This window comes from Pseudochaenichthys georgianus, chromosome 24 (assembly GCF_902827115.2).
Source record: "Pseudochaenichthys georgianus chromosome 24, fPseGeo1.2, whole genome shotgun sequence".
NCBI classification, from domain to species: Eukaryota; Metazoa; Chordata; class Actinopteri; order Perciformes; family Channichthyidae; genus Pseudochaenichthys; species Pseudochaenichthys georgianus.
Genome location: NC_047526.1, coordinates 33,660,384 through 33,676,488, shown reverse-complemented (window position 1 = coordinate 33,676,488; position 16,105 = coordinate 33,660,384). Strand labels below are relative to the sequence as shown.

The following is a 16,105-nucleotide window of genomic DNA, read 5'->3' as shown; positions in this document are numbered from 1 at the left end:
CTGCAGTAGATGCAGTGTTACCGCTGGCGAAAGGGCTGGTTGTTTTAACCATTTTCTGATCCATCATTGACTGCTGTGTCAGCACCTTGCAGATGATGAATGTGCAGCAGCACAGGTCACGTGCACCTGACATAATAACGTTACTTACCGTTTAAATTGATCAAATAAATGCAGCAGACAATGCTATTCAACCACAATTACTATATTCTTCTTCTTCTTCTTCTTCTTCTCTTCTTCTTCTTCTTCTTCTTCTTCTTCTTCTTCTTCTTCTTTCTTCTTCTTCTTCTTCTTCTTCTTCTTCTTCTTCTTCTTCTTCTTCTTCTTCTTCTTCTTCTTCTTCTTCTTCTTCTTCTTCTTCTTATTATTATTATTGTTAGTAATAGTAGGCAAAATGTAATTTTTTTCACTTTTTTTTTTTTAACTTTTCATTTTTCAAATGAGGGTGCATAACGACTCAACTGAGGGTGCAATGCACCCTTATGCACCCCCGTAGAACCGGGCCTGATGCCCCCGGACCCCCCTAGAGGAGCCCCCCCCCACTTAAATCATGTTCAAATGGATAGGAAACTAAATACAGTTGCACAAATCTTGTGTCAATATCTTTGTTTTTGTGGTCATGCCACAACCATGCACGTGCGAATCATAGTGAGTGTCTGCATTTTGGGGGGGGGGGGGGGCGCCAGCTAAAATCTTGCCTAGGGCGGCAAATTGGTCAGGGCCGGCCCTGCGCCGCGCTGTCAGTACGCTTGTCCATGTTTGTGATTGGTCGAATGCTCCAAATACCACCCCTTTGTGAACGCGCACCTAACTAGATAGGACACGGCTGGCTTGAGCGATCCACTTGATAACCCGCGTCGTAGTACCGTTTAGCGAGAGCGCGTATGTTTTGGATTAGGCCAACCGGCTAACTCAAACATATCCAGGTTAGGTTGAACCAGCTTCGTAGTAGGCCTACAGGCCTCCGGTCAACCAAAACGTCCCTCTCTTTACAAACAACCTATTTTCTAACTTACTAAAAGACATCGCAGCATAAAAACGTTTAAATACACTTTAGCAGTACCTTGAGTTTCTCCCCATCCGGTCACATAGCACTCGGTTCCACTGGGAACGACAATGTCCTTCTCTGGCAGACACACCGGCATCACTTTGTCATTTATTATTGCAGGCCTGAAATCACACAACACAGCACAGGAGGAAGAAGTGAAACATAGCAATACTACGGTGTAACAAGTAGAAAATATAGTCATCATGCAGTACGGTCCACTACGGAATAATGTCATTATTAAAGCATTAATGTGTATTTTTGCCATAGCTGGTAAAGGGGGAACTCATAACAACAACAACAACAACAACAACAACAACAACAACAACAACAACAACAACAACTTTGTAGTACTTTGCACAATATATGTATACCTTTAAAGGTTTTCCTAAATTCATTGTTTTCTTTATTTATACTGTGAGTCAGAAATCTCTCCTATAGTAGCACTTAAATAAATCAGACTTATCTGTTTCATTTCTATATATTCTGAAGGTTTTTAATCAGGGGTTGGTTCAGATAAAGTTTAATTAACAATATTTTCTGATTGATGGACGGATAGAAAATATATTCACTCTGCAAAACAATTAATTTTAATAGAAACAAACAAATATGTTGAACCTAGCTTCAACCAATGTTCAGATTTCAGTTTTGGAAATATATTCAAACACAGAAAACACATCTCAGAAAACATATGGGTTAGGGTTTGGCCAATATCATAAAAATAGCTTCTCATTTCTGTATAAAGACCTCAAAAAGGTTTGGATTATTTAAAGATATTGCACTTGATAATCTGAGTTTGTATGATTATGCTTTATTCCACTTTTTCTGTAAGTGGCTTTGTTTGAAATCATGAGTTAAATGATATATAATGTATGTTAAACACCACATTTGAGTAAATTAACTCCTAAGTAATGCTATAACTAGTATGATTAATTATTACGAGGATAGACTCACGTCTGCAGCTTCAGCAGAGCGATGTCCGCTCTGTTGGGTCCGAGGACCAGTTTCTCCAGGTTCCTGTCCTGTTTGGACGCCTCGTTGGCTTGCTCTGTGTGAACGCCCAGCAGCACCTTATAGGCTGAAGGGCGCTTTGACCTGAACAACACATTGATACACATTCAGTAAACCAATCATTGTGGGGTTGAAGGATTTAGTCCAAACTTGTTTCACCTAGGGCCACAGACAGAAAAATATACGAAGAGCTGGGCCTCTCACTAGAGGTACATATATCGCCTCATAAGTTCAGTTATAAATTAGCTAAATCAATCCAATGTAGGTAAATTATTCTTGACACTTGAAAATGCTGTTAGAAAAAAACAGCCTACATCCCAGCTCTCCGTAGGGTTTATTTTGTTGGCAGCTCATTCCTTAAAACAGAAACCTCAGATTGATTATCATAAGAGGAAATATAAAGGGTCTATTTCAAGGTTATTATGTAATTAAGTTATTGGGCTTTTTTTTATCAACTTAGATTTGTTAAAAGATGTTTTCAACTTTAATTGACTGAATTTATTTGAAAATCGGGCTTATTGACACATGAAAACTGTAATATATTTGAACCTATATATTTAATAAGACAAGCTGAAGTTTATTATGCTTAAGTCATTATACTTTTTTAATTAGCTGAGGGCCGATTCAAAATGGCCCCTGGAAACCCCTGATTTAGTCTTTAAATATGTTTTAATTAATGTTCTCTGACCTCTCCAGGCAGTGAGCAGCAGTCAGAACCCACTGAGGGTGGACCAGCGTTCCTCCACAGAAATGAGTTCCCGAGCTGGTAGAAAAAATAAATACAGAAATGTGTTAAAGTAGGAAAAAGACAGATATAATATCGCCTTTTTTGATATCAGATAATATAACACACCTTAAACCCTATACGATTTTGTTTGTGGACACAAATACATGGATTTTACAGACATTTTGAGTAAAAAGCACAAAATATAATACAAATAAATGTGTACTTAATTATATGAGCCAGAGACGACTGGTTTCTCCTTTTACACAAGCTCAAGGTTCAAGGTTCTTTATTGTCAAACTAACATAGCTACAGAGTAATTATGTCGTTGAAAATCTTAGGTCACCGGCTTCTCCAACAATGCAACACAATAATACAGATAAGCAGACAATATTAAAACAATATTAAAGTATATTATATGTATGTAAAACAAAAAGAAAAATAGTTAAAAAAAAAGTGGAATAGCGCAATACGAGTCTATATACAAGTTATTACTAAGTAGCAGATGAATGTTATGGAATTGTTTCAACAGTTCAGTTGTTTAACAGTCTTAGTTGGAGAGAGCCAAAGACAGTAGGCTTGTTTGAGACAAGCAAGACCTGCGCAGTTGCGATCAACGTCTTGCTCGTGCGTTGCATGATGGTTAGTCATTTTGTCCGACTTGCTCTGGAGGCTCGCCCACATGAGACTTTGAAATCTCGCGGGACAAAGACGCCCGCAGCCTTGAGAGCGAGGCGAGGCGAGTTGGCGCAGTTGCTCTCCACGAGCTGCGGAAGCGAAATGCTTGATGGGAAACGGCTCGCTGGTATCTCGAGCTGAGCGCTCATTGGTGGTTTTTACCACGTGCTGCTGATGAAACTCTCCAATTGGCTTGGCAAAAGTGTGTTGTTGTTTTGTGTCAGTTTTACGTCGCCACATCCATTCCCATTTTTCATCATTGTTCCACAATGTTTATCATCATGAAATTAATATCTATATATTTTATACTATACTGCTTACCGTTTTCATACTTTATATATCTTAGCATATTCATACACACTGTTCATACTGCTCACAGGCTGATATCTAGTGTATTAATACACACTGTTCATACTGCTCACAGGCTGATATCTAGTGTATTAATACACACTGTTCATACTGCTCACAGGCTGATATCTAGTGTATTCACACACACTGTTTATTCATCATTCAATTCATTCTATATGTTATTCTGTAGATTGTGTACATTACTTTCCACTTCGCTGCTTGTTGCACCTGGTTAGAAGCTAAACTGCATTTCGTTGTCGCAGTATCTGTAATATGTGCAATAACAATAAAGTTTCTCTTTAAGTTAAACCAAATCATTAAAATAAAATCTATTGTAATGTAATGATTTGGTTTAACCTTATTTATTGAATACATCATTTAAAATGGCAAGATTAAATCAAATTACATCCATGTTGTACACATCATAAAGCTTAAAGTGGCAGCTAAAGAATAAACACAGCAGCAGGTCTGTTCAATGCATGCTCATGAAGCTTCATGTGTGCGGATCTGAAGGGACTGATCATTTGTAGCCTGTCCACCTATCAGTTTTGCAAACATTAAGAGGGAGGAGCATTTCTAATTATGGAACCCAGTCACTGGTGTGGTTCATCATCATGACTGAATTAACAAACCTATATAAAGCAATGGAGATCACCTTTGTCTACAGTGGGTAAAATGGAATTTCCGCCATTGCAAACCCAGCCAGTCAAGCCGACTCCGAGTCCGAGCTGTCCGACTTAAGACAAGCTTTTTGACACCTCCCCCGGCTGCGATCGGCTACTCTCGTCTACTTTCGAGGCGAGCCGCAATGTGTCTCAAACAAGCCTAATGCGGCCATCTTCACGGGCGCATCAGGCTGAGCCAATCTTTATCATATTCTGACAAATGTCGTACATCACTTTGAATAATACTTCAGTTTTGTTTTGCCTCACCTGGTGCGGAGGCTGATCTGCCACGGCCAGGAGTGAGGTCTGGACACGCAGCCGCCCACGATCCGACCAAAACAACGCTTCGGTTTGGTGACCGGCGTCCCGCAACTCATTCCAGCTGCAAAGAGAGAGTTTCCAGTCAAGAATTCAAGGGGGACAACGATTTGGCCTCCATTGGCAATCTATCCAATATTATTCTTGATATGTTACTCCGGACAACTGATGTTGTCATGGGTCGGAACACATAGGTTTAGTAGTTACAATCTCGCTGTTATATTGTACACACAAATATTCTTTACATACCACAGTAGGGTATCTGACAGTAGTCCCATTTCTTGTTCCTGTCAGTCGTGTAGCACCACGGTCCGTTCACATCTCCATCTGGGTTTCTGCAGCTCTAACAATGAAAAAAAAAGACGGAATCAATCAAATAGAAACACATTTTATGATTTTTTAATTTCTAACCTTAACACACACACACACACACACACACACACACACTTACATTTCCCTCCAGACCTTTGGTGGGGTGTGTCTGTGGGGTGAAGCTGTTGTGTTGCTGGGGGCTCTGGGCGCTCCAGGCCTGGCAGGTCACGCCCAGCACGGTGATGGAGGTCACGCCCCGGTATGCGTTTCCATTTCCTGTTTTGCAGTCTGACCCAGCAACACACAGAGAATTAGGAATACACACAGGCTCAACACGTGGCAAACACAAGGTTTTACTTTTTTAATGCTATTATATTTCTATTTTAGACATTTACATTTTGGATTGTTTATTTCTAGTATTTTCATTTCTCTAACGTACAATGCCTTGTCTTTTTTATGCTGCTGCAATTGATGTAGAAGAGACATGAAGAAGAGGGGACACATGTTGATGTAGAAGAGACATGAAGGAGAGGGGACACATGTTGATGTAGAAGAGACATGAAGAAGAGGGGACACATGTTGATGTAGAAGAGACATGAAGAAGAGGGGACACATGTTGATGTAGAAGAGACATGAAGAAGAGGGGACACATGTTGATGTAGAAGAGACATGAAGGAGAGGGGACACATGTTGATGTAGAAGAGACATGAAGGAGAGGGGACACATGTTGATGTAGAAGAGACATGAAGGAGAGGGGACACATGTTGATGTAGAAGAGACATGAAGAAGAGGGGACACATGTTGATGTAGAAGAGACATGAGGAAGAGGGGACACATGTTGATGTAGAAGATACATGAAGAAGAGGGGACACATGTTGATGTAGAAGAGACATGAAGAAGAGGGGACACATGTTGATGTAGAAGAGACATGAAGAAGAGGGGACACATGTTGATGTAGAAGAGACATGAAGGAGAGGGGACACATGTTGATGTAGAAGAGACATGAAGAAGAGGGGACACATGTTGATGTAGAAGAGACATGAAGGAGAGGGGACACATGTTGATGTAGAAGAGACATGAAGAAGAGGGGACACATGTTGATGTAGAAGAGACATGAGGAAGAGGGGACACATGTTGATGTAGAAGAGACATGAAGAAGAGGGGACACATGTTGATGTAGAAGAGACATGAAGAAGAGGGGACACATGTTGATGTAGAAAAGACATGAATAAGAGGGGACACATGTTGATGTAGAAGAGACATGAAGAAGAGGGGACACATGTTGATGTAGAAGAGACATGAAGAAGAGGGGACACATGTTGATGTAGAAGAGACATGAAGAAGAGGGGACACATGTTGATGTAGAAGAGACATGGAGAAGAGGGGACACATGTTGATGTAGAAGAGACATGAAGAAGAGAGGACACATGTTGATGTAGAAGAGACATGAAGAAGAGGGGACACATGTTGATGGAGAGGAGACATGAAGAAGAGGGGACACACGTTGATGTAGAAGAGACATGAAGAAGAGGGGACACACGTTGATGTAGAAGAGACATGAAGAAGAGGGGACACATGTTGATGTAGAAGAGACATGAAGAAGAGGGGACACATGTTGATGGAGAGGAGACATGAAGAAGAGGGGACACATGTTGATGTAGAAGAGACATGAAGAAGAGGGGACACATGTTGATGGAGAGGAGACATGAAGAAGAGGGGACACATGTTGATGTAGAAGAGACACGAAGAAGAGGGGACACGTGTTGATGTAGAAGAGACACGGAGAAGAGGGGACACATGTTGATGTAGAAGAGACATGAAGAAGAGGGGACACACGTTGATGTAGAAGAGACATGAAGAAGAGGGGACACATGTTGATGTAGAAGAGACATGAAGAAGTGGGGACACATGTTGATGTAGAAGAGACATGAAGAAGAGGGGACACATGTTGATGTAGAAGAGACATGAAGAAGAGGGGACACATGTTGATGTAGAAGAGACATGAAGAAGAGGGGACACATGTTGATGTAGAAGAGACATGGAGAAGAGGGGACACACGTTGATGTAGAAGAGACATGAAGAAGAGGGGACACATGTTGATGTAGAAGAGACATGAAGAAGTGGATTTTGCACAATAGGTGACCTGTCCAGTCTAATAATGTACCTTTCTGTGCGGGGTCCGGGGTGGGGACCAGGGGGTTAGAAGGTTGGATGGGAGTTTCTCCTCCGGAAGGTTTGATGACGCATTTCTCCAGGTTGCAGTACTCCCAGCGGACACTAGGGTCTGTAGTGTAGCACCAGGGGGCCCGGTCTCCGTCAGGGTTCCTGCACAGATTCCTCCTCAGGCCCCTGTGGGAGAGAACACCTTAGTACAGCGAGCAACAACTGAACACACACACACACACGCGCACACACACACACACACACACACACACACGCACACACACACACGCACGCACGCACGCACGCACGCACGCACGCACGCACACACACACACACACACACACACACACTACTATTTAGAAATACTTATAGCAATATATATTTAGACTGTAAGTGTAAATATGCATTTACATTGGATTGTATCTCGTTTCACTGTCATCGCTACTACCTCTGCTTTGCACTCTTATTTAGTTATTTATTGTGTCGAATTTTTTACTGCAGTGAGAGTTCCCAAATAAATGTTGTTGTACTTTGTATGATGACAATAAAGATATGTTCTATTCTATATTCTATTCATCCAGTATCCCATAAGGTTTTATATTTCACATACTACTAGATTATTAAAACCAGGAAAGGAACTAAAGATCCATGTGGGTTTTTTATTTATATACGTATATATTGGATCTTGTATGTTATTGCTATAATGCAACAAACTGCTAACAATTAGTTCAAGGTCCCGTGTCATGGCCATTTCTACTGATCATAATTCCATTGTTGAGGTCTACTAGAATAGATTTACATTGTGCAATGTTCCCCCCCCCCCCCCCTGTGTCGGACCCGGAAGGAAAAAATAGAAAAAGAAAAATCTCCAACAACGAGGCGTTCTGGGGCAGCATGGACACGTCTTCTCTGTGTTAGAGTTGTACTCGCTACAGGGTGTACTTTGAGGGTTTGTGACTCTGCAGACCGTTTACAAGCAGAAAAAGCTACATGACACACAAGGGGACGGGTGATAACTGGAAAAGCATATGATGGGACCTTTAAGCCACTCTTATTTGCACTTACATACAGTAAAAGCAATACTTATATAGTCTGGCAATTGTGCTGCGATAATTAGCCAGGGTATACTATTCCATATTCACATAGGTCTAAATTCACAATAAAGAACAAGGCTGGCAGGAGCTGCTTTTTGATGCTCACGCTTGGGGGAAGGCCTGTGGAGTTTTCTTGTGGCTGTGAGGCGTCATGGCGCTCCAGCGCTGACATCTTTTCCCGCTGATGGTCTCTGTCGTCACTCCTCTGTAACTCGTCCCGTCCCCCTCGTAACAATCCTCCTCCTCCACGGGGATCACGGGCTCATCTGCAGCGAGACACAGGAATGCATTTTTATACAGCATTCTTTTATACATTTGTCTCAGTGGTCTTCACAGTGTGTACAGAATATCAGTATGACAATACGACACCCTCTGTCCTTAGACCCTCAAATCGTACAAGGAAAAACTTCCGAAGAAAACCCAGTTTAAAGGGAAAAATGGGAGAAACCTCAGGGAGAGCAACAGAGGAGGGATCCCTCTCCCAGGACGGACAGACTTGCAATAGATGCCGTGTGTAAATTGAAAAGATAATACATTTGCAACATAGGTAGTACAAATGTTTCGTTTCGCATTTCTTAAAAGTCATGCTGTCAGCAAACAGACAGCACCTGTCCTGATAGGCAGAATGTTGGAAAACAAAGGTTCTCCCCTTTTGCTCTGCAGATCATTACAGCGCTCTTCTTAGCATTGTATTTAACATCAAATTTGATTCCGTAATCAGAACAAACATTTAGCAACTGTTGAAAACCAGCACTGCTAGGAGAAACAATAGCCAGATCATCGGCATACATAAGGTGGTTTACAATCACATTACCAATCACACACCGTGTTTTACAGACACTTAAAAGCCCGAGCATTCTTGGCTTCAGCGTATTGTTCAGCCACATGTTTATTCCACCCTGGCTTGACGTTGTGTCTCTTCCAGGTATAACACAATCTACTGGCCTCCCATACAGCTCCCACAATACAATCATACATGTTACAGAGGTCTTCACGGTGAGAGCTTTCATTACAACCCACATCAACACACAGAGTTGCTACTTTGGGTAGATATACATCACTCAACAGGACATCAGTTCTCCCATAGTACAATAGCCTATCCTCATTTGTGAGCTTGGACCAATCCACTTTAGTGGTACAGGCATGTTTAACCTCCTGAGACATGTCTCAGGGAGACTATCATAGTCTAGTGACATTACAAAAGGAAAGGGATCTGACATTGATGCCTCATACACAATCTCAATTGATCTTACAATGTCATGGGCATAAGCAGTGCTTATGCTCAAGCCATGACGTTGTATGCCAGGCCTCGCTTATATATGAATAGCTATCTGTAGGCAGAAGTATTTGGCTTGATAATATAAGATTGTTATCATCGCAAAACTGTAGCATATGCTTAGCAAACAAGGACCTTTTGTCTGATATGTCAGCATTCATATCACCCACTACAAAAACACTGGTGGAATGATTATCAACAATAAAAGAATGTATAAAAGCAAGTCTGTTCAGGTATTCATCTTCATTATGCTGTGACTCATATGGTGTATATACATTGAGAATGCTAAACTCCTTGTTATTCATTTTGATCTGAACAGCAATACACCAGTCAACGTCAAGCCTGATGACATTAATGACAGCGTCCAGCTTTTTGTGCCACAGGATAGCCACGCCCCCTGCTATCCTTCCTCTCACTATTCCCAGAGAGAGGTCCGTAGTGGACTCACCAGCCCCGTGAAAATTGTCATTAAGAGAGTTCAACTTTTACAAACACTTCGTTACTGTACTTTACTATTTTCTGACAACTTTTTACTTTTACTTCTTACATTTTTAACACAAACACCTGTACTTTCTACTTCTTACATGTTGAACACAAATACCTGTACTTTCTACTTCTCACATATTGAACTCAAATACCTGTACTTTCTACTTCTTACATGTTAAACACAAATACCTGTACTTTCTACTTCTCACATGTTGAATACAAATACCTGTACTTTCTACTTCTCACATGTTGAACCAAAATACCTGAACTTTCTACTTCTCACATGTTGATCTCAAATACCTGTACTTTCTACTTCTTACATGTTGAACTCAAATACCTGTACTTTCTACTTCTTACATGTTGAACCCAAATACCTGAACTTTCTACTTCTCACATGTTGAACTCAAATACCTGTACTTTCTACTTCTTACATGTTGAACCTAAATACCTGTACTTTCTACTTCTTACATTTTGAACACAAATACCTGTACTTTCTACTTCTTACATGTTGAACACAAATACCTGTACTTTCTACTTCTTACATGTTGAACACAAATACCTGTACTTTCTACTTCTTACATGTTGAACACAAATACCTGTACTTTCTACTTCTTACATTTTGAATACAAATACCTGTACTTTCTAGTTCTTACATGTTGAACCCAAATACCTGTACTTTCTACTTCTTACATGTTGAACACAAATACCTGTACTTTCTACTTCTTACATGTTGAACCCAAATACCTGTACTTTCTACTTCTTACATGTTGAACTCAAATACCTGTATTTTCTACTTCTCTCATTTTCCAAACAGCTGGTTCCTTTAGTCTGAATGTGTGTTGGTGCGTGATCATTATTCTTTAGAGTCATTGCGTGCCTATTGATTTGAACACGATCCGTGTATCCATCATTTCCTGGTCTTCTCTAAAGAAGAGGGACCAATGAAAACGTTGTCATGTTGCCGTTGTTCAGCATGGAAACATTCATTAGCTAACAATGACATTATTGTTCTATTGATATAAAGGGAGGTCAGGTACTCTTTAAAACAGCTGCTAGTTATGGGTACTTTTTACTGAAGTACATTTCAAAGCCCACACTTCTTTACTTTTACTTGAATAAAGAAGTTTAGTCAGTACTTCTACTTTTACCAGAGTATTTTTAAACACGAGTATCTGTACTTCTACTTGAGTAAAGGATGCGGGTAATTTTGCCGTCTCTGGTCATTATTAATATAATCATTAATGAGGGTTATACCTGGTCCGGCTCCGTCTCCACAGCTGGGCACCTTGCAGTACTCCCAGCGGGTCTCAGTGTTGGTGGTGTAGCACCAGGGCATCCTCTCGTTGTCCGGGTTACGACAGTGGTTGCTATCCAGGCCTCTGACGGGAAAAAAACGCAGAAATAATCATGAAAAAAGGTAACTAACTAAAACAATAAAATATATTTTAGAAAAAGTAATAATAGCACAGTATAAATAGTCTTTAAGTCTGGCATTAAAAATTGTAGTATTAGTAGTAGTAAGTATAAATCTATATTAAAATAAACAAAAAATAATAAAATTAAGAAGTCATTATGCAGAATGGTGATTTTTTTTTGGGGTGGAAAAGTATTATTATTTCACTGGATTATAATTAATAAAATTACCAAAAGAAGTTTAAATATTAATAATAAAATAAAAAATATATAAAAATACTTTCCACCACTGAATAAGCCTATCGTTAATATATGATGTATTTGTTCTTACTTGCAGGGGTAGTTGTCTGGGGAGCGGTTGTGTTTCTGAGGAGTCTGAACGGACCAGCTCTGGCACTGTTTCCCGGACTCGGTCACTGAGATGGTGCCGCGGTACAACTCTCCCTCCCCGGTGGCACAGCTCAGCTCCGGCACGATGGTGGGGGGCTCGGACGCTGAAAATAGGAAGTTCAGTTATAGATCTCACAGGGGAACAAACAACGTAAGTTATGGCAGTGTTTTTAATAATGCCAAATTACCAGAGGTGGGAAGTAGTGTAGTACAAATACTTTGTTACTGTTCTTAAGTGTATTTTCTGGTATCAGTACTTTACTCCACTACTTATTTTTCTGACGACTTTTTACTTTGACTTCTTACATGTTGAACACAAATACCTGAACTTTCTACTTCTTACATGTTGAACACAAATACCTGTACTTTCTACTTCTTACATGTTGAACTCAAATACCTGTACTTTCTACTTCTTACATGATGAACCCAAATACCTGTACTTTCTACTTCTTACATGTTGAACCCAAATACCTGTACTTTCTACTTCTTACATGTTGAACTCAAATACCTGTACTTTCTACTTCTTACATGTTGAACACAAATACCTGTACTTTCTACTTCTTACATGTTGAACACAAATACCTGTACTTTCTACTTCTTACATGTTGAACCCAAATACCTGTACTTTCTACTTCTTACATGTTGAACCCAAATACCTGAACTTTCTACTTCTTACATGTTGAACCCAAATACCTGAACTTTCTACTTCTTACATGTTGAACACAAATACCTGTACTTTCTACTTCTTACATGTTGAACACAAATACCTGTACTTTCTACTTGTTACATGTTAAACTCAAATACCTGTACTTTCTACTTCTCACATGTTGAACTCAAATACCTGATCTTTCTACTTCTCACATGTTGAACTCAAATACCTGTACTTTCTACTTCTTACATGTTGAACTCAAATACCTGTACTTTCTACTTCTCACATGTTGAACTCAAATACCTGAACTTTCTACTTCTCACATGTTGAACTCAAATACCTGTACTTTCTACTTGTCTCATTTTCCAAACAGCTGGTTCCTTTAGTCTGAATGTGTGTTTGGTGGCGTGGTCATTATTCTTTAGAGTCATTGCGTGCCTATTGATTGGAACACGATCCGTGTATCCATCACTTCCTGGTCTTCTCTAAAGAAGAGGGACCAATGGAAACGTTGTCATGTTGCCGTTGTTCAGCATGGAAACATTCATTAGCTAACAATGACATTATTGTTCTATTAATATAAAGGGAGGTCAGGTACTCTTTAAAGCAGCTGCTAGTTATGGGTACTTTTTACTGAAGTACATTTCAAAGCCTCTTTACTTTTACTTGAGTAAAGAAGTTTAGTCAGTACTTCTACTTCTACCAGAGTATAAAAATGAGTATCTGTACTTCTACTTGAGTAAAGGATGTGTGTACTTGTGTCCTCTCTGCAAATTACAATGAGAGTTAAAAAACTAAAGTGTGAAAAAAACAGGCGGGAAAAGGGGTGACGTGTTTTTCAAAATAAACAGGAAACAGAAAGACAGACCATGACACAAACTTTCTTTTGTCAATAATCTACGATGAAAAGTGTTTCAGAAGGTACATTTTATAATAGTAGTTTAGTTTATGATTCTTTTTGTGTTTCTACTTAAAGTATTACAGACTATCATTGACATGTATACCTAACCTGATAATGAACAATTAGGGGATGTTGTATTATGCTAAAAGTCTTTAAGCTGCAGGTTGAGCAACTCATACTATCATGTAGGACTTCTATGCGATAAATACAATTATCTACTCAGTGGCGGCGCCAGAGATTTTCTTTTGGGGGTGCTGTGGGGTCGCTTGACGTTTCACAGAGGGTGCTCAAACATTTAGGGGTTTCCCTTAATCTACCGGGCGCTACAGTTGAATTTTCTACTGCTCCACTCCCCACACGCACATACACAGTATACTTGTTACAATGAAGGCTTGATAATCAGCTCACAGCAGTAAGCAGGGGTCAAGTGCTATTTCCATAGCGAGTGAGGGGCAGACCTAATATCCTCTAGGGGGGGTCCGGGGGCATGCTTCCCCGGGAAGTTAAAGTTAAAAGCATCAATCTGGTGCACTTTGAGAGCAAAATGAAGAGATCTATGGATACATCTCAACACCCAGATGAAACAGAACTGTAAACAGATGTACTTTTTCTTTATGGATATTTTACAAATCTGTATTCTTGTTTTACTGTCATATAGTATTTCATAACTGTTTTTCATTTATGCTCTTATTTTTTTATAATGATCATAATGAAGGTGTGCCTCGGAGATAATTGTTTACATAAATCTTGACCAAACCGTTTGAGACCCACTGAGATAACATAGACTAAAGTTAACTATCTAAACACTGAGAGAGTCCTTTAGCTCACCTGAGCCTCTCAGTCTGACAGGAGAGGACATTCCCTTCACCTTGTTGTAGAAACAGCTCCTTCTATCCGTTAGTGCAGCTAGCTAAACAGATGCTAACAACACGGTCCCTGGCACGGTGTGCTCTCTCTCTCTCTCTCTCTCTCTCTCTCTCTCTCTCTCTCTCTCTCTCTCTCTCTCTCTCTCTCTCTCTCTCTCTCGCTTTATCACACTAAATGCGCGCATTCCACACACACACACACACACACACACACACACACACACACACACACACACACACACACACACACACACACACACACACACACACACACACACACACACACACACACACACACACACACACAGCCGAGCTTGACTGAAACACAGAGACCCAGAAGTACTTGTTCTGTACTGTGGCATATTCTTTTCGAATCAATAATTTTTCAAATTATGAATTTCACACGTAAAAATAAAAAAAGACATAATTTCTTGGGGGTGCTTGGGGGGTGCTATGGCTATCCTGGAGCTTCAGCACCCCCTAGCGCCCCCCCTGGCACCGCTATTCTACTAAAGTATGTTTTACATTTTAATTGTGAAATATTCATATAAAAGTAATATATGCACAGTAGGCCTATTAACTTTTGTTAACGGTATTTCCTTTTGTTCCTCAGGTTGCAGAGTGGGGTAAGCGACTAAACACCTTGCTCAATGGCACCTCATCATGTCAAAGGGTGAGTTTAACTACATTTCTTAAAAGTTTGTATATGTGTTAAGCCGTGCATTTAAGGTGTCACAATGGTTAACAGAAGTCAAGGCAAATATTTGGACTTACCGCAGCGGGGAATGGAGCAGAAGTCCCAGCGTTTGGACGGGCTGGTGGTGAAGCACCAGGGTTTGGGGTCTCCATCCGGGTTCCTGCAGTAATTCTCCTCAAGATATTTCTCTGGAAGACTAGAAAAAGCATAAATCATCGAACAGCGAGAATATATGTGTTCGGACAAAACATATTTGCTTTATTTCCTCAATGCATTTATTAACTAAAAGGGCACTTTGAGAGCGGAGACATTAACTTATAATTATAATAAATATACAAAATGTTACAGCTAAAAATGCTAAGGATACAGATCTTGCAATGGTAACAAGAAAATCATATTATCAAAATCAAAATACTTTATTTATCCCTTGGGGAAATGTATTGTTCTCAACGTTGGTTTATTTTGAATTAAGAAAATACAAAAACATGATATAAAAATACTTATATACACAGAAATACTGAAGTTTGTGCAACAGGCTTCATGCACGTAAGGCCGGTTCTGCATCATTACAAACCAAATACCTCTCCTCTTTTTACACAGAGGTTAATATAATGAATCCTGCTTGTGGTGGATTGATACATTGTTTTTGTTTGTGGTCTTACGCGCTGGGGATGTAGCCGTGGTTGTGAGGTTTCTGAGAGTCCCAGCGTTGGCAGGTGTAGCCGTTTTCTGTCGTGGAGATTTTCCCTCTGTAGTTCTCACCACTGCAGTGAATACACTCCTCTGTAGAATAGAGCACACGCCATTTAGCCAATCACGTGCAATGTGTTGTAGAGCTAAACAATAGCAGTGCTAGTGTTACATCATCATTAACACTTAATGATAAGACAACAGAAAGGAACACAATAAATAAACATAATGGAATAACAGATTCATAAAGATGCATTAAAGAGATGCAGAATATTTTAAAACAACTCTGTAAATACAGTAGGTGCTAAAACAAGTTAAAAGGCTTCTGGGTAAGCAGCTGAAAAACGTTTTTAGACTGAAGAAAGCAAAGGAGTCCAATGGA

The 16,105-nt window shown here is 40.0% G+C and overlaps 1 protein-coding gene across 1 annotated transcript in view; it reads right to left on the bottom strand.

Annotated features, from left to right (window-relative positions):
- Positions 1 to 16,105, bottom strand: part of LOC117439796 (plasminogen-like) — a 29,213-nt gene that overhangs the window by 3,618 nt on the left and 9,490 nt on the right. Inside the window, exons 7-18 of the mRNA XM_034075879.2 lie at positions 15,696 to 15,816; positions 15,111 to 15,229; positions 11,862 to 12,024; positions 11,372 to 11,496; positions 8,462 to 8,621; positions 7,263 to 7,447; positions 5,238 to 5,386; positions 5,036 to 5,129; positions 4,736 to 4,850; positions 2,742 to 2,816; positions 1,997 to 2,137; positions 1,061 to 1,167 (exon numbers count right to left, since the gene is read on the bottom strand). Coding sequence (XP_033931770.1) covers positions 1,061 to 1,167; positions 1,997 to 2,137; positions 2,742 to 2,816; positions 4,736 to 4,850; positions 5,036 to 5,129; positions 5,238 to 5,386; positions 7,263 to 7,447; positions 8,462 to 8,621; positions 11,372 to 11,496; positions 11,862 to 12,024; positions 15,111 to 15,229; positions 15,696 to 15,816 — 1,554 coding nt within the window. The remainder of the gene's footprint in view (positions 1 to 1,060; positions 1,168 to 1,996; positions 2,138 to 2,741; positions 2,817 to 4,735; positions 4,851 to 5,035; positions 5,130 to 5,237; positions 5,387 to 7,262; positions 7,448 to 8,461; positions 8,622 to 11,371; positions 11,497 to 11,861; positions 12,025 to 15,110; positions 15,230 to 15,695; positions 15,817 to 16,105) is intronic.